Source organism: Hyla sarda, chromosome 1, assembly GCF_029499605.1.
Source record: "Hyla sarda isolate aHylSar1 chromosome 1, aHylSar1.hap1, whole genome shotgun sequence".
Taxonomy (NCBI): Eukaryota; Metazoa; Chordata; class Amphibia; order Anura; family Hylidae; genus Hyla; species Hyla sarda.
Window position 1 is genome coordinate 588,489,993 of NC_079189.1, and position 24,490 is coordinate 588,514,482.

The 24,490-nt window shown below is 44.1% G+C and overlaps 1 protein-coding gene and 2 non-coding genes across 3 annotated transcripts; all 3 read left to right on the forward strand.

Annotated features, from left to right (window-relative positions):
• The first annotated feature begins 16,014 nt into the window (after positions 1-16,014).
• RPL37 (ribosomal protein L37) lies at positions 16,015-22,545 on the forward strand. Its single transcript, XM_056545970.1, has 4 exons — positions 16,015-16,125; positions 17,075-17,210; positions 18,561-18,645; positions 22,387-22,545. The coding sequence occupies exons 1-4, from the start codon at positions 16,123-16,125 to the stop codon at positions 22,454-22,456; spliced, it is 294 nt and encodes a 97-aa protein (XP_056401945.1). The 5' UTR covers positions 16,015-16,122; the 3' UTR covers positions 22,457-22,545.
• On the forward strand, positions 16,927-17,004 carry LOC130345819 (small nucleolar RNA SNORD72). Its single transcript, XR_008884301.1, has one exon. It is a non-coding gene; the product is annotated as a small nucleolar RNA SNORD72 (small nucleolar RNA).
• Positions 22,241-22,318, forward strand: LOC130345808 (small nucleolar RNA SNORD72). Its single transcript, XR_008884300.1, has one exon. It is a non-coding gene; the product is annotated as a small nucleolar RNA SNORD72 (small nucleolar RNA).
• Positions 22,546-24,490: the final 1,945 nt, after the last annotated feature.

The following is a 24,490-nucleotide window of genomic DNA, read 5'->3' on the forward strand; positions in this document are numbered from 1 at the left end:
GTCTCTTACAAACTCCTTCTTCCTCCTTCTCTTCGTATTCCCAATGCCTTCCATGTCTCTCTTCTTAAACCACTCATCATTAACCGCTTCTCTCCCAAACTTGTTTCTCCCACTCCTGTTTCCGGTTCTTCTGACGTCTTCTTCGTGAAGGAAAATTCTGGCCTCCAAGACGGTCAGAGGAAAAAAAAATTTCTTGGTGGATTGGGAAGGCTGTGGCCCAGAAGAGAGATCCTGGGAACCTGAGGACAACATCCTAGACAAAAGTCTTATCCTCAGGTTCTCAGGCTCCAAGAAGAGGGGGAGACCCAAGGGGGGGGTACTGTTACGCCGAGCGCTCCGGGTCCCCGCTCCTCCCCGGAGCGCTCGCAACATCCTCGCATTTGCAGCCCCCCGGTCAGATAAGGTAAATAAGAATGGATTTGAATGCAGGATCCCAATAGTGACAGCAGAGCCATGATTTTGTGTAGCAGCACACCTTTTTGTATCTGAGAACAGTGCAACAAGAGGGACCTATGAGTGGAGGGTGAATCCAATATTATTAACAATTGACCGCTAAGCGGTCACTAAGACCCTATATTTCCCACCCAATATAAAACTTAACGTTTATTGAGCCAAGATTAAAATAACCTCACACAAATTCATCCATAATCCATTGATTGGCATGACACTGCATGCTATCTTAATTGAATTGAAAAAATAGATTGTGGCTGCAGGCCACAATCTATAGTGTGAGACAATTAAAAATCTAACACATTGCCCGCCTGCCCGACGTTTCGCCACAGGCTGTGGCTTTATCAAGGGCTAAGAGGCAAATGGCCATTTGCCTCTTAGCCCTTGATAAAGCCACAGCCTGTGGCGAAACGGCGGGCGGGCGGGCAATGTGTTAGATTTTTAATTGAGGTTATTTTAATCTTGGCTCAATAAACGTTAAGTTTTATATTGGGTGGGAAATATAGGGTCTTAGTGACCGCTTAGCGGTCAATTGTTAATAATGTATCTGAGAACAGGGCTCACCGGTTTCTCAGGATCTCGAGTCAGAGGTTAATGGCCAGAAAAATAAAGCTCAACTTGTTTTTGGCTCTTCATCCTCCTGACCTCTGTTCAAGTTTAGTGTCCATAGTTAAGTAATAGACACTGCTTGATAATCTCTAAATGATCTAAACACACCAAAAAACTTAATTTTTTTTTAAATATAAATAACATAACAATAAATATAACTACAAAATAATGTTAGTCCAATAAAAAAGGTATTACAAGATACTGCAACATTTTTTGATTTGCATCTGCATCACTGGACTAATACGGCTACTCAAATTTACTGTATTCATAAATATAGATGCCTGTAACATCTATTTGCTCTGTTATAGTGCCCTCTGTAGGTTGAACTTGTTTTTACATGCTCTATGTAGATGTATACCACCTGAAACATATAAATAACATAACAATAAACTTAATTGTAACATAATCAGAAAAAAAGCATTTTAAAAGAAATGTACAGACTTACAAGCACAGCAACTGGTCCTATGCAAACCCTTTCCATATAATACATATCTACTGCTACATTACTTACAATGCAGTAGCCAAATGAAGTTCCAAATCATGTGCGTTACAAACATGTTCACACTATGGAAACTCACAAGCAAATTCTGAGTGGGATCAGTTTGCAGCAGCGTCCTATTTATTTATCCTGCTGCTCAGTTCAGATGTACATAGTGGAAATTCCGACAAGCAAGAAGCGGAAATTTTACCCTCACATTGGATATATATCACCTCTCTGGGTGCAGAAATGTATGTATTCATAAATATAGATGCCTGTAACATCTATTTGCTCTGTTATAGTGCCCTCTGTAGGTTGAACTTGTTTTTACATGCTCTATGTAGATGTATACCACCTGAAGCATATAGAGGGACATTTATCAATGTTTGCTTATGTATTCTTTTTTTTAGTAATTTTTTCCTTACTTTTTTTTTGCTTATGTCTGACTTATTTATCAACTGGTTTCAGCCTGTTGATAATTTTCTTTCACGTAAGCAATTTTTCCTTTTTTACTTTGGTAGTAGCTTTTTCTGCTCCATGTTTGAGCTGGAGTAAATTTAGTAAATTTTTAACCCTGTTTCGACTTTTTTTTTGCGCAGTTGTGACTGTCGCACTTAATAAATACCTGACTACCCGTAGTCCATTTTTAAATTATTACTACGTAGTTAATTTTTGGGAAATTTGCTTTTCTCGCTTTCCAGTCAAAATGTCACATGAAAAATCGCGTAGTTGCGACAATTTGGCGACAATTATACTAAAGAAAACCTGACTAAACCCGTTGATAAATGTCCATAATAGAGAGCAGTGGTGTGCAACCTGTTAAATGGGCACTGTCAGATAAAAACATTTTATATGTTGTACATCTTGGCAAAAGATTAACCTTTCTAATATACTTCATATGAAAATTTTATTTCTTTTTTATAGAAATCATGACTTATAAAATCATGGCTTTGTCCAAGCTGAAGCACAGGCAAAGTCCAGTAAGTTAGGGTGGGCTAGACTACTCTGTGCACTCTCCTGTCTGATAGGACAGGAGAGAGCACAGAGGAGTCCTATCAGACAGGAGAGAGCACAGAGGAGTGCTATCAGACAGGAGAGAGCACAGAGGAGTCCTATCAGACACGAGAGTGCACAGAGGAGTGCTATCAGACAGGAGAGAGCACAGAGGAGTGCTATCAGACAGGAGAGAGCACAGAGGAGTCCTATCAGACAGAACAGAGCACAGGATAGTGCTATCAGACAGGAGAGAGCACAGAGGAGTGTTATCAGACAGGAGAGAGCACAGAGGAGTCCTATAAGACAGGAGAGAGCACAGAGGACTCCTATCAGACAGGAGAGAGCAAAGAGGAGTCATATCAGACAGGAGAGAGCACAGAGGAGTGCTATCAGACAGGAGAGAGCACAGGGGAGTGCTATCAGACAGGAGAGAGAACAAAGGAGTCCTATCAGACAGAACAGAACACAGAGGAGTCATATCAGACAGGAGAGAGCACAGAGGAGTGCCATCAGACAGGAGAGAGCACAGAGAAGTACTATCAGAAAGGAGAGAGCACAGAGGAGTACTATCAGACAAAAGAGAGCACAGAGGAGTGCTATCAGACAGGAGAGAGCACAGAGGAGTACTATCAGACAGGAGAGAGCACAGAGGAGTACAATAAGTCAGGAGAGAGCACAGAGGAGTGCTATCAGAAAGGAGAGAGCACAGAGGCGTCCTATCAGACAGGAGAGAGCACAGAGGAGTCCTATCAGACAGAACAGAGCACAGGATAGTGCTATCAGACAGAACAGAGCACAGCAGAGTGTTATCAGACAGGAGAGAGCACAGAGGAGTCCTATAAGACAGGAGAGAGCACAGAGGAGTCCTATAAGACAGGAGAGAGCACAGAGGAGTCCTATCAGACACGAGAGTGCACAGAGGAGTGCTATCAGACAGGAGAGAGCACAGAGGAGTGCTATCAGACAGGATAGAGCACAGAGGAGTCCTATCAGACAGAACAGAGCACAGGATAGTGCTATCAGACAGGAGAGAGCACAGAGGAGTGTTATCAGACAGGAGAGAGCACAGAGGAGTCCTATAAGACAGGAGAGAGCACAGAGGACTCCTATCAGACGGGAGAGAGCACAGAGGAGTACTATAAGTCAGGAGAGAACACAGAGGACTCCTATCAGACAGGAGAGAGCACAGAGGAGTCATATCAGACAGGAGAGAGCACAGAGGAGTGCTATCAGACAGGAGAGAGCACAGAGGAGTGCTAGCCCACTCTAACTTACTGGACTTTGTCCATGCCTCTGCTTCAGCTAGGACAAAGCCATGATTTTATAAGGCATAATTTCTATAAAAAATAAATAAAATTTTCTTATTAAGTATATTATAAAGGTAAATTTTTTGCCAAGATGTACAACATATAAAACGTTTTTGTATCTCAAAGCGGCCATTTAAGGCTTGACTTGAATAGGGTCTCCACTTAACTCCCGTCCTTTCAACGGGTTCAGCAACAGAGATCCCTATAGCGGAGCTCAGCCGCTGTGTGAACCTAACATTACTCTTCAGTTGTCAGGAAACTACAACTCCCATCAAGATGTGAAGGAATTAAATAAGAATGGAAAATTAAAGTAAACATGAAGATAAATATTCCCCCTCAGCAGCCACATAAACCCTACAAACGCACAGTATATATAATATATATACAGTCACGGCTGTAAATGTTGGCACCCCTGAAATTCCCTCCCCTCACAGATTTTGGTCCTTTTTAAAAAAAGGACCAAAAAGGCAGAATTTTCTGGGTTCGTTTGCAGAAGAGACCCCTGCAGACCCCTAGTGGCCATTTTTTTAAACCTGTTTTTCACTTCTTTAGCAATCACATTTTTTTATGAAGTTTATTTGAAAAATGTTTAGTTTTTAAGGAAGTATTAAATGGAAAAAAGGTGTTTCTAACGACAGTAAGGCTTTAAGCAGTGCCATATTGAGTTGCAGGTACAAGAGCAGTGCCAGAGTGAGTTAACAATACTTGAGCAGTACCAGAGTGAGTTGTCGATAAGAAACCAGTGCCATAGTGAGTTGTCGATAAGAAACCAGTGCCATAGTGAGTTGTCGATAAGAAACCAGTGCCATAGTGAGTTGCAGGTACTAGAGCAGTGCCAGCGTGAGTCCATGCATCAGGGCAGCACCACAGTGTGTTAAACACATAGAAGCACCAGCTTGAGCTGCAAGTACTAAAGCAGTGCCTGAGCCATATTGAAAGCTTGGACATGGCCTGACTGAGATCTGTAATGTGGGGACAACCATGTGTGTGAGACTGTCAGTGCTTGGCTAGCAGAATCCCCCATAGACAGAAGCGCATTTACCGTGAGTGATCCCTTGCCCTCAACGTGGAGTGTCCAAGGGCCAGAAGTGTTAGCGGAGGGGCCACATGGAAAGCTCCTCTATTTTCCCTGGTCTTCTAATGGTTAATTATTTTATACCTAATGTGGAGAGCTTCTTATTTTACTGTTGCTTTTCGTGACACCTGTCTCTGGGTAAAGTTATGTTCCAGCTGTTGCTGGGTAACTTTGCTTATGGGCCGGCTAGTTACTGGGCAGATGTGGTGGTTATGACATCTTTGTTTATATTTTACATTGGTCGGTTTTCCTGGAGCGGGAAAGCTGGGTGTATATATTTCCCTGCTTTAGGGTCCTGGACAGCACCTCCGTGTTCAAGCAAGAAGAGCATCCCCTCCCTGTCATAGGCCTTTAATTATGCAATGTATTGGGATAAGAACAAGTTTAATGGTTATTATTTTGTTATTATTATGGTTATGATATATAATTATTATTATGTTTATTATTATTATTATTTTGTTGTTATTATTATTAATAAAGTTATGGTAATGTTTGTTTCCCCTTAATAAAAGGCCCTTGGCCCATTATTTCTACTCTGTGTTGTGGTCTTATTTTATTTATTAGTGGTCGGGAAATATGGAGGCTTGCTTTCACATGTTTGTACCCACTTCAAGAGACTGGGTATCATTGTGGATCAATGTCAATTCTGTCAATACCTCTTTAGGCTAGAATTCCAAGGTTTTTTGTGCAAAAATGCCCATTCTGCCGCATAGAATTTTTTCTGTGAACAAACGCTGCAGTCAGATGTTAGCTGCAAGTCAATAGGAAAATGAAAAATGCCATATCCACTTGGTGTTTTTCAGTTTTTTTAATCCTTTTGGTATTTTTCAGCTTTTTTTGGGGCTAAGTTGGCGATTTTCAAAAAGGACCCCATGTTGAGACTGTGTTTTTTGAGAAAATCTTGGCGTTTTTCTCCTATAGTCTATGGGAGTGAAAAAAAACACCACAAAATTGGCGTTTTTTCAAGCGTTTTTTTTTTTGGTTCGTTTTTTTTACTTTAGTGATCTAAGAAAGGGATGTACATAGCTATTTTTATAGTTTTTTGTAGGGTACCAAATTTTATATTTTTTTTATAACTACATTTTTTATTTTATTTTTTTAAACAGGGAACAATTATCGGGAGCGGGCTGTGAAATAATAGCCGGTGACAATATAAAAATAGTGAAAATGTATGATTTTTTTTATGGGGAATTAAATTATTTATTTTGTATAATGTATGTATTTTATTAACTTTTTTTATACTTTTTATTTTAGGTACTTTTTATGGACTCTGTTCCATGATGGGAGTAGTAGTCCAGGTGCTGAGGGACCAATAGCAGCAGGTCTCACTCTTAAGAAGCCCTCATTGGTTGCTTGCTTTTTGGTGAGAAATATGAACTTACAGCACTGTAAATTTTTATTGCCCACCAGAAGCCCTCATTGGTCAATCACTGGGGACTAATTAGGGCAGCCATCAGGCAATATTAATTTATTTAGAAGTTTGCTACAGAGCTGCCCGCCCGCTCCCTACAGATCCGTCCACCTCTACAGAGCCGTCCGCCCGGCCCACTCCCTACAAAGCCACTGCACTCAACACAGCTGTCAGCCCCTTAGCCCTGCATCAATTCACGCTACATACAGTTAAAGGATATCCTCTGTCAGGACATGTTGGGAGTTGTAGTGTTGATTGTACGCAGCGTTGAGCGATGCAGGGCTAAGGGTCTGACAGCTGCGGTGAGTGCGGTGGCTCTGTAGGAAGCGGGCAGGGCGGACGGCTCTGTAGGGGTGGACGGATCTGTAGGGAGCGGGCGGGGTGGGCGGCTCTGTAGGGTTGGACGGATCCGTAGGGAGCGGGCGGCTCTGTAGGGGTGGATGGATCTGTAGAGGTAGACGGATCTGTAGGAAGCGGGCGGGGCGGGTGGCTTTGTAGGGGTGGAAGGAGCTGTAGGGAGCAGGCAGGGGGCTCTGTAGGAGAAGGGGATACTGTAACAAACTTCTAAAGAACTTACGCAATAAATTCATATTTTCCATTTTTAGATTCAAGGTATTATAATATTCTGCCTGCTGACCCAAGGACTTAATAACAGAGGGCTTCCAACTAGGCATACTTAAAGGGGTGCTACCGTGGAAACCTTTTTTTTAATCAACTGGTTCCAGAAAGTTAAACAAATTTGTAAATAACTTCTATAAAAAAAAATCTTAATCCTTCCAGTACTTTTTAGGGGCTGTATACTACAGAGGAAATGTTTATCTTTTTGGATTTCTCTTATGTCACGACCACAGTGCTCTCTTCTGACCTCTGCTGTTCATTTTAGGAACTGTCCAGAGCAGGAGAAAATCCCCATAGCAAACATATGCTGCTCTGGACTGCTCTATCTCCTCTAACCTGTTTAGACTATTTAGACCTTTTATTGCTTAAATATGTTTTTCATTTAAAATATTATTGCAAAGACACCAGTGATTTTTTTTATCATCTATTTTAAATGTGGATTGGAAGGATAAATATGTTTTGGTTTCCATGGACATCACGTCACTTTACACTGTGATCGACCATGAGTTGGTCGATTGATGCTGTGGCACACTTTTTAATGAATGATCCTGTTTTACACAAGGCCCAATGTAATTTTATTCTTAAAGGTTTGCAATATATATTTTAACCCACAACTATTTTCAATTTCAGAAACATATTTCTGCTTAGCATACGGGCACCGCAATGGGGTTTCAGATAGCACCAAGTTTTGCTAACCTCTTTGTGGGCCTGTTTGACGAGTCTTTTATCTACCCACATCATCTTTTCAAATACTTTGTATCCTACAAGTGATTCATAGATTATATATTTTTTTTTATCTGAAAGGAATGGTTTAACTTGATGAATTTTTTTTTCTCTAAACAATAACTCATGGGGCCTTCAATTTACACAGAATGTTAACAAAGATGACACTGAGTTCCTTGATGTAGTGGTCTTCTACAATGGCCTACAGAAACTCAATACTAGGACAAAAAAAAAATAGGAACAGATATCTCGATTTCACAAGTTCTCATTATAAGAAATGGTTATTTTATGTACCATACGGGCAATTTAAGCATATTAGGCATAACTGCAGCTCTGATAGTGATTTTAGAGTACAAAGTGATATTTTGAAAACTCATTTTAAAGGGGTACTCCAGAGGAAAACAAAATGATTTCAAATCACCTGGTGTCAGAAAGTTTTACAGATTTGTAATTTACTTCTATATAAAAATCTTAATCCTTCCAGTACTTAAGATTTTCTCTGAACTTGATTTTCTATGAACTTGTATTTCCTGTTTTCAGTTTTCTTGTTTGCCTACAAATCCCATGATACCATTTTCCTCCTTCCCACACATCAGCCACCCCACCCATTGAAACTAAATGAGCTGCAGACCTGTGGTTTTCAATCAGGATGCCTACAGCTGTTGCATTACTTTAAGATTGCTCTCTCCACCCATTGAAGCAGATAGGCTCCCTGTCATCAGCTGACTAGTGAGTCAGGTCTCATCCGCATTGCAAGCTGGGAAAATTCTGAGACAGCAGTCATTTTGTATGCTGTTAAAAATAAATATTGGGATGAAAATCACATAAGAATTGTGAGAAAACCGTCACACACAGGTAAAGACACTATATTATGAACTACACTAACTTTACAGCCCCTGTAGCATAGTCAAATAAAAAAAATTCCTGGAATACCCCTTTAATTTTATTACTTCAAATACCCGGGAACATAAACACATAACACAAGAAATCCTGTGCAAACACTGGTCCACATTGCTGAGTGACCCTTTCCTGCGAGAATCCATCCCCGTCACACCTGGGGTCACTTTCAGGAGAGGGAGGACGCTCTGCCATATAATTGCCCCCAGTAGACACAAAACCAATACACCCTCCACTGGTAATTTTTTATCTACCGTATTTTTCGTCCTATAGGACGCACCGGCGTACGGATGTGATCCGGAAGTCTGTAGTATGGAGTGTGCATGCGGGGATGATATGTGGAGCTATGAGTGTGATCCGGAAGTACAAGCGAGCAACAGCGCTCGGGTAGGAGACCCGGAAGTAGAATCGAGCGGCAGCGTTCGGACATGAAACCACAGAGACTCACAGGTATCTCCTTCTGGTCAAACAGACCTTTTTAATTAAGTTGATTATGGAATATATATAAGACAGATGTAAGGAAATAGAAGCACAACACCCCTGAGGAAGTTGCCGACGGGCAACGGAACGCGTGGGGTCTTTAGGGGGGCACTTGCCTGGTAACACCTCCACTAACCGTCCTGTGTCACTTCATCATTACTTGCTACATGAGAATACAGGTTGTATATGGGCTGTTGTTATGAATATAGTGCTATGCGGTAGCTTATTTGTATGACATAGTGACGATATTGATGTACTGTAATAGGCAGGTGCCCTGGGTAGGGTTCCTTTGTTGAGGGGGGCTCACCCTGTTTTTTGCTTTGGCTGCTTTAGGCCTGTTTTAAATGTTTTTAATAACCTTGTCTGTTTCTTTGATTCATGTATTAATAAAGAGTACTTTTTGATATTTATGGGTGTGCGTTGTTTTGCGTGTTTCTTTTTCTTTCTGGATACTGTATTACATTTGATACGTATAGCAGCACCCCTCTTCTAATTGATGTTGCTGAGCACGCTCACATTGTAGTGATTGCACCGGCGTATAAGACGCACCCAATTTTTAGGGGCAAAATCTAAAAAAATAAGGACTGTCCGGCTGTCTGGGCATGCTGGGAGTAGTAGTTTTGCAACATCTGGAGGTCCGCAGATTGAAGACCACTGCAGGAGGAGGTAATACTCACGTGTCCCCGCCGCTCCGGACCCGTCACCGCTGCCCTGGATGTCGCTCCATCGCTGTCGCCGTGTCCCCGTCGCTCCGGAACGTCTCTGCTGTCGGCCGGGTATCCTCGCTCTCCATCGCCGCCATCACGTCGTTACGCACGCCGACGCACGTACGCGACGACGTGATGACGAGGAAGGAGAGTGCCGGCATACAGGGGATCCCTGAACGGAGAAGACACCGAGGAGGCAGGTAAGGTCCCCCCCGGTGTCCTGTAAGCACTAACCCGGCTATTCAGTCGGGCTGTTCGGTCCCGAACAGCCCGACTGAACAGCCGGGTTAGTGTCACTTTCCCTTCAGACGCGGTGGTCAGCTTTGATCGCCGCGTCTGAAGGGTTAATACAGGGCATCACCGCGATCGGTGATGTCCTGTATTAGCCACGGGTCCCGGCCGTTGATGGCCGCAGGGACCACCGCGATAGGGGTGTATTCGCCGTATAAGACGCACCAACTTTTTCCCCCCAGTTTTGGGGAAGAAAAAGTGCGTCTTATACGGCGAAAAATACGGTATGTCTGGTGCATACAAATACGGTAATGCTAGATGCAAATATTGTTCCAATATTAATCACTGTGCTAAAACATTTTCCTCTAGGAGTACGGGAGAAACATTTTAAATTAAAACTCTCCTAAATTGCTCTACTTTAATATATTTGCGGTGTTTAATATGGCATGCAAGGAATCTACTATTTCAGCAAAACAGTTTTTCATAATGTTCATCCCCATTATAAACTCAGCAGACCCATTATCTGACAAATTAGTTACAATCACTCCCTGCCTGGTAAGTACATGCTTTTCCAACTGAATAGTTGGCTCCCTGTATCCATGTCTGGGTATTGGTTTCCCATTACCCGCCACTACTCTGAAGTCAACATCATCAGGCTCACACAATAAACTAGCATCCCAATGCTGATAGAAAACATTTTTAGGTATGGTAGACACTTGTGACCCCGTATACATCAGCTCCTCCAACTGTACACCCTCTACAATAATTTTTACATAGGGGCAGGAGGAGTGCGAGGAGTGCGAGTCCTGACTTAGGTCGTTCGGGGTTTGGACCTGGTGACTGTTTTCCTGAGGGCAGGTCCGCAACCTTAGGGGAAATCCGTTTAAATCCCAACACTGCATCTTCCAATGTCCTCACTAATTGCATTAAGTACAAAAGGGCCTTTGTGTCCCCGAGGGCCTATTGGGCGGAGGGTTGAAATTGCGGGGAGCAGGAACAGGGACAGGTTTCCCATGTGGGGGCTGTTCACGGTCAGGTGGAGCGGCCCGGGTGGCAAGCTCCTTCACCGCCATAGTCAATGTCCTGCTTAACACTTTGTAGGTCAGAGGCTGTGGTGACTGGCAAAGCAGATGATACTGGGGCGGGGGGCAGTGATGGTGGTAGTGTGGGCTTTGTCCCACTTATTATGTGCCCCATCCATAAATCTGTCCATTAACACCTTGTTGCCCTGCTTGGGAGTTATACCATCTAATTTTTGGACAGTCTCTACGGAATTCTGTAGGGCTACGGCAAAAGCTCTTAAAGTCTCACCTGGCTTCTGTCACCTTTCATACAGCGGGAAACGTACCTCTGATGGAGAATGTGACTCAAATACCTGGTACAGTCCTTCAAATATCTGCTCTACAGTTGCCTTCTCGGAGGCTGGCCAGGTGTGGACTTCCTCTAGGGCTGATCCCTGTAGTTGTCCTGTGAGCAATTGGCAAACAGACTCTGGATCCTTTCCTTGAAATCCCTCAGGGTGAAGGGGGTCTCCATTATAGGTAGGGAGGACAGGGTTCCCCATGAATACCGGTGCTAACGCCAGAACACCCAGGTTGTTGATGTGTACTGCAGGCAGGACTGGTAGCATTCTGGCCGCTGGGGCAGCAGATGATCCAGCTGCTGGAGATGAAGGGGCACTGTCACCTGGTTGATCTGGAGAGCTGGGTGCCGACATCCTTTAGACTTTCGCTGTCACTTCAAGAAGAATTGAGTGCGCTGTCACTTTAAAAAAGAATTGAGTGCGCTGTCACTGTAACATGCTGGTTGATGTGCTGCAGAGGCCTAGTCTTGGCTGGTGGGAGCAATCTTGGGGGGGAGCTCCCCCACTATTTTGCAGGTACCCGTTACTAGGGGGTGAACCTGGCACCGGAGGCTGGATACTGATGCCCGCAGGTATTTGCAGAGTCTGTGCTGCAGTGGATGCCGGGTAGTAGACAGCAGAGCCGGACGCAGCCACCGGAACCTCCAATATGGCTGCACCCAGGGAACTTTCTGTTTCGGTCTGGCCAGTAAAGTCTTCCCCTGTGTAGCACAGGGCAGATCTTTTGGTTCCTCCTCGCAACACTGAAGAGGCGTCACTGCTGGGGACTGACAGGGCAGAGCTGCGACCGCTCGCGCGCGCGGTAAGCACCGAACCATTTAAACCCTTTCAGGTACCGACTCTTTACACTCCACAGCAGCAAACAACAGTCTTTCCTTCACCTCCCCCTCTATTTCACAAGCGCTACTAGTAAAACACTTCTCAATGACAAAGTCAAGTACACTTTCTGGCGCAAACTTCTGTCACATCGGCATGCGATTTTTGCAAACAACATTGGACACAGTTCAAACTAGGGGGGAGGACTTGTGGCCTATGGAGCACACCTCTATCCTGTTTGTAAGTCGCCAAATGTTGTGGTATAGCAGGATGCAATGCAGGACAGAGGTTGTAGCCCTGGGGGCAGATGTTATTAACCCCTTCTTGTCATGATGCCAGGGTGTGGTTTAGCCTTAACCACTCTAAGGTAATACTGCTGGTCCTGGGCTTGGCACAGGGGCAATGAAGACACCGACGCCAAGTTACGGACAACTGTAGGTTTACTGAGGGTAGACAGGTGATACAGTCTATGCAGTACAGCCAATATCCCAAGGAGGTGACCAGTTACACAGGGGGACCTTGCAGGCTTGCTGGGACTTGTAGTATGTAGAGACACTTTAGTGTGACTATATAGAAGACTTGACTTGACTGATTTGACAATTGACATGAAGATGACTTTGTGCTTACTTGAGCTGACTTTGTGGCTGCAGACTTTAGGCTTGAGGCCTCCAATGCTCTGGACACACTTTGAGACGTCTTGACTGAACGGAACCTCAGGAACAAGAGCTGAGAGCTCCAAGAGAGAGATTGCAGCCCCTCCGCTGGTTTTATAGGGGAGCTTAGCAAGGATCACATAGGTCACTTGGGGGGTCACCTGGTCACTAGTGCCTCCTTGGTAACAAGCACATGGTATAATATTTAAAGCAACAGTACACAATACAAACATATATACAATAGGGGTTACACTGTAAGGGGGGCCCAGGGGACATGGAGGGACTCTGCCTGACAGGGCAGGAGAAATGTACGGGGACACACCATCCAGTACTGGGCCACCACAGAAGCACCGCACTCACCGGAAAGTCCATGCAGATTTTCTTTATTCAACAAAACGTGAACGGTGGTGAACACGGCCATGCCGAGCAGTTGGCTAAGATGCCTCTGGCATCTTAGCCAACTGCTCGGCATGGCCGTGTTCACCACCCTTCACGTTTTTATGGAATAAAGAAAATCTGCATGGAATTTCCTATGAGTGCGGTGCTTCCTTTACATTGATTTATCTCTAAAGTGAACCCTCAAAGATTCAATACTCTCTGGAAACGTGAGAACTATTGGATCTCCAAGCTTCAGACTCTTGTCCCTTCTGGAATTAATGAACTTATTAGCCCTTACTTACTAAGAGTGTTGTGTAGGTTTCTTTGTGGGTTTTAATTCCCTACTATTTATTTCCCACAGTATTTACTAAGATTTCCCTACATTTTCCTTTTTTTACACCTGCTCTGATCTGTAGGGTTTTCCTCAGCTCAAATCCACCACATTTTTTGTGGAAACCTTAGTAAATATGTTGTTTTTTTGTGAAAATGTCGGGAACATGCCCCTTTTCGGAGATCATGCCTCCTTTTCCCGGCGCCCCTTTTTCGGGTTTTCTTAGCAAAATGGAGAGTTAGTCAGGGTTTTTTTCAATTCTGGCGCAAAATCTGGCGCAGACAGAATTTCTGATGCAATGCGACAGAATCTGGCGAACAACCCCACAAAACATGTTGGGTTTCAATAGTAAATGAGGGCCATTGAGTGTTCTCTGTGAGATTTCATCCTGATGGTCCCAACAGTCGGACCATTAATGGACTGTATTAGTAATCTATGATACTGTATTTTATTATCAATACCCCATTTTATTGCGCAACTTTTACTTCCAGTATCCGCTTGGTGTACACAGTGGTGTACCACTAATTTATATGTTCCGCTTTTATAGTATTATTATTTATTGCTTATTTATTATTACCTGAATTTTTCTACAGAAATATATGTCTTGGATATACAGTTAGATATATGTCGTTTTTAGATATGTTTGCATACACCTCCTATGCAGGTTATACTAATTCAGCTGATCCCCTGATATGGATAATGTGTCGCCCCCTTTTATACTTGTGTTGCTTATGCTTATCTACCTTCTACTGTTTATGTGTATGCATTGTTTTATACTCACCTTATGGTGTGTGATCTTTTGAGTTCCAACTTTTTAGGATATACTTTTATGCTGCTGGTAATTACATATACCTATTGGATGGCACTATTCTGCTGGAATACTGGACGTGCGCCTCAATCCATCCCATGCATATTAATCAGGGCTCAATTCCTGCAGGAATGCATGGGAACTGAGTTCCTGCACTTTTTCCACAGCAAGAATACCATTCCCATTAGCAGGGACCAGCCCTTGAGTGAAAATCTTGGGTGAGTTCCTGCACTTTTTCCCCCCAGGACTAATCATAATACTCTATTATATACCCCTGACCGCACCACTCCCTGTATCGCTGAGAGCGGCTGTCATTGCCGCACTGAGCCGCTGGAGCGGAATGGTCTGTTTAAATCATGGGGATTAAAGGAGAACTCCAGACCATAAAAATTGTCCCCCATACTGCCGCAGTAAAAAAAATAAAGATGTACATACCTTCCTCCGCTCCCCCGGGGCCTCCGGTAACCGGCTCCGGTCTCCGCTGCGATCCACTTCCTGGTTGCCGGTGGTCGGATGAATCAGCCAATCACCAGCCGCAGCGCAGTCCGACACGGCCGATGATAGGCTGAGCAGCAGTGTGACGTTTTCGGCCCCGGCCGCAGGTGCTGGTGTAGTGAAGAATTTTGTGTCCTGAAGCGTTTTCACACTGCCGCTCAGCCTATCGCCGGCCGAGTCGGACTGCGCTGCGGCTGGTGATTGGCTGATTCATCCAACTACCGGCAACCAGGAAGTGGGTCGCGGCGGAGACCGGAGCCGGTTACCGGATGCCCCGGGGGAGCGGAGGAAGGTATGTACATCTTTATTTTTTTTACTGCCGGCAGTATGGGTGACAATTTTTATATTCCGGAGTTCTCCTTTAAGTACTCTCGCTATTGGCCAGTGCAGCAACACGTGATCCCCTGCACCTAGCAACACCTGCAGCGTCAAATTCAGCCCATCAAATATGTGCAGAATACTGTAGATGTGAATATGCCCTTAAAGGGGTACTCTGCCCCTGGACATCTTAAGATGTCTGATCGCTGTTGGTACCTCTGCGATCTCTGTGCAGAACCCAGAGTTCATTTAGAATGCTGGGTGTGGGCGTCGTGATGTCACAGCCACACCCTTGTGATGTCACGCCCCCTGAATGCAAGTCTATGGGAGGGGGCGTGACTTGCATTGAGGGGGCATGGCATGACATCACAATTATGGCTGCCCACTCCAAGCGTTCGGAACAAAATGTTTCCGAACACTGGGGCAGCTGAGTACCCCTCTAAATGGGTACTCCCCCCCCCCCCCCCCCTGGACATCTTTGGATAGGGGATAAGATGCCTGATCGCGGGGAGTCCGGCCGCAAGGACCCAGACATTCTGAACATTTTTTGTTCAGAACGCTGGGTTTGGGGGCCATGGTCGTGACTTCATGTCCCCCCCAGTCATGTCTATGTGGGTGTGAAGAGCGACCACAAAAATGTTCAGAACACAGGGGTGCCGTCCGGAGATCGGACATCTTATCCTATATCCTTTGGATGTCCAAGGGCGGAGTACCCCTTTAAGTATAATTCTAGTCACTCAGGCAGTAGTAATATTCTATCTCTCCTGAGGTGATAATCCTCGCACCACTCCCCCACCACCTGCCCGTGTGTTATCTGGAATCTTCTGGCAGATAGCGATGTTTTACCCTTTCAAAGATGGCTCTGCGGGCGCGTCACGTGACATTCGACCCTGCGGCGCAGGCCCGGAAGTACTTGCCTCCGATATAGCGGAAGTCCTTCCTTAGTTCCGGTCTCTATCGTATCGGCCGCTGGGGAAGATGGTGAGTGTCATGGTGGCTCGGCCGCGCAATCCGCAGGCATCTGCCTCCATCCTGTCATGGCGGGGCGCCCTCACACTGGCGGCGGGGAGGGATGAAGCCGGCAGTGCAGGGGGGCCGGTTATTGGTGCGGGGTGTCAGGGCCGATGGCGGCTGTAGAGCGGGGTTATGAGGCGTCCCAGGCGGCCGCCATGTCTGGGTTTTTCTCGCGGTTTAGACTAAGTTCCTGCCACTTTTTTTTTTTTTTTCTCGCTAAAATTTCCCGGATCTCTGCTTGCTGTCAGTGAAGGTTTACACCCAGAAAACTAGTGCTGACTACTAAACCCTTTCTGCTACAATGTGTCTTGTCTGTCAAGGCTCTGTAACTGTAACAAACCCTCAGCTGTGAGAAGCGTTGTCTGATTTTCAGGTGGTAAACTTTTATTTTAAATCTTAGTACATCAGTTGTCTCCAAATTGGGCTCCTCCAGCTGTTGCAAAATCTGGGCATGCAGGGAGTTGTAACTTTGCAACAGCTGGAGGGACACAATTTGGAGACCAGTGGTTTATTTAGGTGATCAATTTTAATGTACACCTTTTATTTTGCATAGAGCTAATTTGTACCAGCAGGATTAAAAACTTGCGATCATTTTTGAGAAGTAGCTATTTAAATAAATCCCCTGGCCAATCAAAAAACACAAAACTACAGTCAAATTACATGAAGATGTGCACTTGTTGACTGGTTGTGTGGAAACTTGCCAGTTTTTACCACGAAAAGTTATCCCCAATGAAATAGTATGGGTATGACCCTGTAGCGACCCTCCTGCATTTATCAGTGATGTGTATTAATAAATGTCTGAACATATGACTTGTCAGTGATTCCTCTGTGATTCTGAGATAAATGCTGCTCGCTTGTGCGCTCGGATACACGTTCTGGTGGATGCTGCCTCACAATGTTTTTTTTATTTTCTTAGACGAAGGGAACATCGTCATTCGGAAAGCGCCGCAATAAGACGCACACTCTGTGCCGTCGATGCGGCTCCAAGGCCTTCCATCTCCAGAAGTCCACCTGCGGGAAGTGCGGCTACCCAGCCAAGCGCAAGAGAAAGTGTGAGTAACCAGCAGGGGGTGCCAATGTGTCTGCTCTGCTTAAAGGAGATATCTAGTGGTGAGCAACTTATCCCCTATCCTAAGGATAGGGGATAAGTTGCAGATTGCGGTGGGTCCGACCACTGGGGCCCTCCCGCAATCTCCTGTATGGTGCCCCAGCAGCCCGCGGGAAGGGGGCGTGTCGACCTCCGCACGAAGCTGCGGCCAACATGCCCCTTCAATACAACTCTTTGGCAGAGCCGGAGCGCTGCCTTCGGCAATCTCCGGCTCTGCCATAGCGTGCGGTGGTTGATGCCCGCTATCTGGCTGGAGAGCCGGGGCCCCGTACAGGAGATCGCAGGGGGCCCCAGCGGTCGGACCCCCCGTGATCTCAAATGTATCCTCTATCCTTAGGATAGGGGATATGTTTTTCACCACTGGACTACTCCTTTAACTCACGGGGTATAAAGTTGCCCCTTGTCACTAATGAAAGCTGTGGTTTTTTTCTTCCGTTCAAACACTAAACTCAATTTGCCCCTTGTTGGAGCTGATCAGTAGAGTTGAGTGAACTTACAGTAAATTGGCTCAGAGTGAACCTCACAGCTCGGCTGTTGATTGCTTTAGTCTGCATAAATTGGTTCAGCTTTCAAAGGTCTCTGGTTGCCTGGAAAAGTCTGGGATGACAGTCTTAGGTCTCCTAGGTCTGTTTCCACTTCTTCCAGGCAACTGGAGGCATTGGAAAGCTGAACTAATCTATGCAGACTAAAGTGATCAACAGCCGAGTTGTGAGGTTCACTACAAGCTAATTTACTGTAAGTTCGCTCAACTCTACTGATCATAGCTCTGACATTTATATTAAAGGGGTACTGCGCCCCTAGACAATCTTATCCTCTATCTAGAGTCTGGTCGTGGGGGGTCCGGTGGTAGGGACTTTGAGGACACTGCAGTGTTCTGAATACATAAGCTTGGCACTTTTGTTTGACGATATGCCCCCCTCCATTCACGTCTGTGAGGTGTTGCGATGGCTAGTACCTAGCTGTCACGCCTCCTCCCATTAGACATGAATAGAGGGGGTGGGATGGCTGTGGTCGCCAGTCATCTGCCCCAGAATAGCAGTGGCCGGACCCCTGTGATGAGACATCTTTGGATAGGGGATAAGATTAGAGATGAGTGAACTTACAGTAAATTCGATTCGTCAAGTTCGCTCATCTCTAGATAAGATGTTTAGGAGCAGAGTGCCCCTTTAAGTGGAGGAATTTTCAGTCTCTGTGCTGATTGGTCCTGTGTCCTAGTCCAGACATCTGCACTCTCAGCTCTTGCATATCAGTGTGTGATCGTTACGCATTTCTGACTTGAATTTTTTTTTTTCAGACAACTGGAGCGCTAAGGCCAAGAGACGCAACACCACCGGCACTGGCCGCATGCGACATCTGAAAGTTGTGTACCGCAGATTCAAGTAAGGCTATAAGCTCTGCTACTGTTTACGTATTTAGATCTTTCATGTCGTCTTTTTGCAGGTTATCAGCTGTTATCTTAAAGTTTACCTGTCTTAATAAAAATAAAGCTTGCCAAAGGTTCAGATGGGATAAAGATTCAAAACTACAGCTCCCAGCAAAAGGCTGTCCGGTTATGCTGGGAGTTGTAGTTTTGCAACACCGGGGGGGCCATGGTTTGGAGACCACTGATCTAGGAGATAAGCGGCTGCCAGAAACATCTCTCTACTTTTTCCTGGGCATGCTGATAGTTGTAGTTTTCAAACAGCTGGAGGCACCCTGTTTAGAAAACACTATGATCTGTAGCAGACTTGTCACGTCCATTTTTGCTGTATACAATAGCCTATTGTAAGAATATTTTTACTTTACTTTTTTTAATACAACATGATAGAACCTAAAAACAGTGACTTTGTAGCTTTAGTTACACGTTGTATCCTGAGATGTTTCCTAGTCATAGAGGTTTAGCTGCAGATGGTAAAATGTATAGTTACACTGAGTGATGATGCTGTAGTGTAGTATGTGATTCCATGTAGGACCGAAGACTATGCCTCACCATATATATTTAATGCAGCTTTTAGTTGTGGTGATATGGCTATTATTTTTGGCTGGGTTCTTCAGGTTTTTTTTGTACTATCCAAGGACTTCCTTTCATATACACAAACTTATGAAGTTATTTGGCGCCACAAGATTTTTGTGAAGAAACTGGGAACGCACTCTTGTAGAGTAGTTCCAGAAATTGGTCCCTGCGGCTGCTCCACACCCTGCCAGCACTAAGTGACTAGTCGTCTCCTACATCAGTGTTTCTCTAATCAGCGTGCCTCCAGCTGTTGCAAAACTACATCTCCCAGCATGCCCAGACACACACAGAGATGCATCACTCAGGGCCACTCAGCTGCCAGGAACTTCCCCAATGACTACTAGCCTGTGTCCCATTGGCCTTTTAAAACTATAATTTTTCTCTAAAAGATAATTTCTAAAATCAATGTATTGGGTGGTCTTTTAAAGCACTTATAATTAGAGATGAGCGAACTTACAGTAAATTCAATTCGTCACGAACTTCTCGGCTCGGCAGTTGATGACTTATCCTGCGTAAATTAGTTCAGCTTTCAGGTGCTCCGGTGGGCTGGAAAAGGTGGATACGGTCCTAGGAGACTCTTTCCTAGGACTGTATGCACCTTTTTCAGCCCACCGGAGCACCTGAAAGCTGAACTAATTTATGCAGGAAAAGTCATCAACTGCCGAGCCGAGAAGTTCGTGACGAATCTAATTTACTGTAAGTTTGCTCATCTCTAATTATAATGCAGAGGTAGGTATTGGGTATGCTGCGTTCTGATAGGTCAGGTTTAACTACTTTTAGGGGGTCGGCCCCTTAGTCATGTGTACTAGGACCTGGCTCCAAGATCATTAAAAATCACCTGTACACACCTTTTTTATTTCATAATTACAAAAGTGCAAAGTTACAAAAATACAAAACTAGTATGCAGACAGATCTATTTTTTATTTAAACCTGACTGTTGTATCCTGTCTAGTTGTACTATCCAAAATGTCTTGCGTTGTGACAATGTTTTATTTATAACCTCATTTGAATAAACCGGTTCCTGCTCTGACATCTTAGAATCAATGAATTATGTCCTTTCTCTAAAGTGTCTCTACTGATGTTTCTCCAAATACTCCTGTCACTATCTTTCCATACATTTACCAGTAGCTGGGAAAGTTCGGAGAAATCAGTAGCAAGACACTTTTTATAGAAAGGACATAGAATCGACGAATTAAGATGACAGAACAGGCACCAATTTATTCAAATGAGGCTATAAACTTACAATGTGAAACATTTTGGATAGTACAACTAAATAAAACTTTCAGGTTTAAATTAAATTTGTTGTGTTAATCCCTTGCCGCAAATGGATGTTCATTAACGTCCATTTGCCACTCCCGAGGTATGATGCATGCTCAGCAGGTGAGCGCGCATCATACCAGGTGGGTCCTGGTTGCTATCGGGCTGATGTCCGGCATTAACCCTTTAGACGCGGCGATCAAACTTGATCGCTGCATCTAAAATGAAAGTAAGCGTTGCCGATTAGCTGTTTGGGACCGCTGCGGTGAAATAACGGCGTCCCGAACAGTTTGCAGGACGCGAGGAGGATCCCTACCTTCCTCCTGAATGACTGATCCGTGCCTGAGATCCAGGCAGGAGCAGTCGAGTGGCGATAACATAGATCAATGCTATTGCATAGCAGTGATCAGTGTAGGAAATCAGTGTGTGCAACGTTATAGTCCCCTATGAGGCTATGCCATTGCAAAAAAGTGAGACTAGTGATGATAAATGTGATTTTAACCCCTTCCCTAATAAAAGTTTGAGTCAACCCTTTTCCCGTTTAAAAAAAAAGACCTGTAAATAAAAATGTATCGCTGCATGTAAATGTCGGAACTATAAAAATATAAAGTTAATTAAACCGCATGGTCAATGGTGTACAAAAATTCCCAAGTCCAACATGGCGTACTTTTGGTCACGTTTTATACAATTAAAAAAATGAATAAAAAGTGATCAAGAAGTCCGATCAGAACAAAAATGGTACCGATGATAACTTCAGATCACGAGGCAAAAGACTCGCACTGCCCCTTATACTGAAAAATAGAAAAAAATTTATAGGGGTCAGAAGAGGACACTTTTCCACGTATAAATTTTGGCACATGTATTATTTTTTTGGTTTTTTTTTTGTAAAGTAAAATCAATCGTATATAAATTGGGTATCCTTGTGACCATATGGACCTACAGAATAAATATAAGGTGCAATTTTTACTGAAAACTGCACTGCGTAGAAACGAAAGCCACTAAAAATTACAAAATGGCTTTTTTTTTTTTTATATTTTTTGGCCCACAATTTTTTTCTGGTTTCGCAGTAGATTTTAATTTTGTGGTGTAATTAATGGTATTACAAAGTAAAATTGTTGGCACAAAACATGGATTTTTAGGTAGAAAATTGAGTGTTTTGTTTATCCTCCTCACCTCAGAAGTGCAAAAATGAGAAATCGCCAAAGAGGGAAGGGGTTAAAGCTTGCAAATTTTGTCTTGTTGTTTTTTGTTTTTTTTTTACTTTGCACATTAGTAATTCTGAAATAAAGGTGTGTACAGGTGAATTTTAAGATCTCTGAGCCAGGTCCAAGTATGCATGATTAAGGGGGGGCGGACCCTGAAAGTAGGGGTCATACATGACCTCTATCTGAACGCAGTATACCTAGGCTCTGCACTATAAGGGTTTTAAATTATGTACTGCAAGACAAGTAAAGTGTAAGTTGTTCATTGCTTGTATTGTACATGATTGTTGCTTAGGTTCCCTGCCCGTAGATTGTTTCTAGTGGTGCTCACTAGAGATGAGCGAACTTACAATAAATTCGATTCGTCACGAACTTCTCGGCTCGGCAGTTGCTAAACTACAACTTCCAGCATGCTGGGACAGCCAACGGCTGTCCGGGCATGCTGGGAGTTGTAGTTTTGCAACATCTGGAGGTCCGCAGCTAGGAGACCACTGGTATATAGTATGCACTGTTGAACTATTCTGCTTATCAATGATGTTTCCAAAATAAATGTCTGAACAAATGACATCTAATGATTTAATTTCGTACCTGAGATAAGCGGCAACACTTCTCTATCTTTCTGCTGTCTGTGATGTTACCTCTAACACGTGTCTATCTCCCTCTTACAGAAATGGATTCCGTGAAGGAACAACACCCAAACCCAAGAGAGCCGCAGTGGCAGCTTCCAGCTCATCTTAAGGACAGCAATTTGTTAAAATAAATGTGGTTAAAAAAATATCTGCCCCTGTACATTCCCTTGGCTTGTGTATTACGTGATTTTTGACACATTGGTCTCTGGTTTAGTTATGACCCTGGTTACATATGGCAGGAGATCTATGGTTGGACGGTAAGTCTCCACTATTCTCCAGCATTAGCTTCACATTATCTAATTGTACATGAGTTGCTGTTCAACTATCTGGGGGGGATAAGCACATCCACAGTACACAGTCCTTATTGTCTGATAGAGGTGGGACCTGGCTCCCTGCAGCACGGCCGTCACGCCCACTCCCATATTCCAAGAATGGAGGTGGAGTGGCGTCACGTCCCCAGTCCTGGAAACCCGAAGGTTTCCGAAACTGGAGATTCAGCACCCACATAGAATGTGGGGGCTGCAGGCAGATTGTGGTGGTCTCGGCACCTTTGGATAGGGGATAAAATGTTTGTGCCCGGAATACCCCTTTTTAAGTATACATCCAATAATTTTTATTGAACAGTGCCAAGGGAAGAAGAGATCTCTCCTGGCTCTGTAACGCATGACCAAGCTAAATGTGCAGTGCAAGGCTGTGAACATGGTGGGGTTTGTTTTGCTTCAGAGTCCTATTGATTTCAATGGGATTCTACTGCACTGTTCACATGGTAAGGGTGCATGCACACTACGTTTCTTAAGATACGGGACCGTATATTGCTGGGGAGAGGGGGCGGGGCAACCGCACGCTGCCATATGCGGTCCCGTATCTAATGTATTTCAATGAGCGACCGGAGTGAAACGCTGCCTCCGGTTGACTCCGTTTTGCCCCATATACGATTTCCCGACCGGACCTACAAACGTAGTCAGCGTTTTTAGGTCCGGTCGGGAAACCGTATACGGGGCAAAACGGAGTCAACCGGAGGCAGCGTTTCATTCCGGGCGCTCATTGAAATACATTAGATACGGCAGCCGTATACGGTCCCATATCTTAAACGTAGTGTGCATGCACCCTAACATTTCTGTGGCAGATGTTTCTGCTGTGGAAATAGTTTCTGACTCTGTAAAAAGAATAGACTTGTCTATTTTTGTAGCTTTTGCTTGGAAATTCATTGCCATTTGTGACATTTCCAAGTGGTCCTAACGCCTGCCAGATTACTCAAATAAGCGGAATGTCAGCATGTGTGTTCTGTGTGGACATTCAGCACATTTTTACGCCTTGTTGAACACTCATACTGATAAAACATTTGACATGTCCTGAGGATGTGAAGGCTTTTTTAGGCAGCAGGTAAACATTAAGGCCGTGTTCACTTGTCCATGCCACTTGTCGAAATTTCCATGCTGGGTTCTGCATTGGAATCCAGCACAGATTTTGCTTGCTGCACTGTGCACATGGAATTTCCGTGCCAGACGTTTCTAGTGTGAATTTTTTTCCCTTGTGTGCAGGAAGAATTAACATGCTCATTCTTTTGGCGGAGATCTCACATAGAATGCATAGCTGTCTGAGAAGGCACATTACTATGCAGTCCTAGTGCCGGAATGGTTTTGTGCAGGTGTCAATATAGTATACTTCAAGTTGACATTTTATTTTAATTTTTCTTCTTTTTTTTTTCCTTCTCTACAATGTAAGCCAATGGGGAAACAGATTCTTCAGCTTAGCATATAATAGAATCTGTTTCTGACATCTGGTAATTTGCACATCTTCTTTATTTCAAGTATATAAAACATTTAGTGGGGAAATGTATCAAATCTTGTGCAAAATAAAAATTGACAAGTTGACGATAGTAACAATCAGATCGCTTTCATTTTTTTTTATTGTTTTGGGGACTTTTTGAAACTTAAAGCAGTTTGGTTGTGTTGGGCAACTGGTCAACTTTTTCTTCTGCACAGGTTTTGTTGTCTCCCCCCTTAATCATTTTAAATGTAAACAAACACTATGTAAACTTATCCTTAATAATATGGTTAGCCAGTTCCATAGTGCAAACCTTTTGGGGGAGATTTTTCATAACCAGTGCAAAGATCAGATCGCTTCTTTAATTTTACAGAGG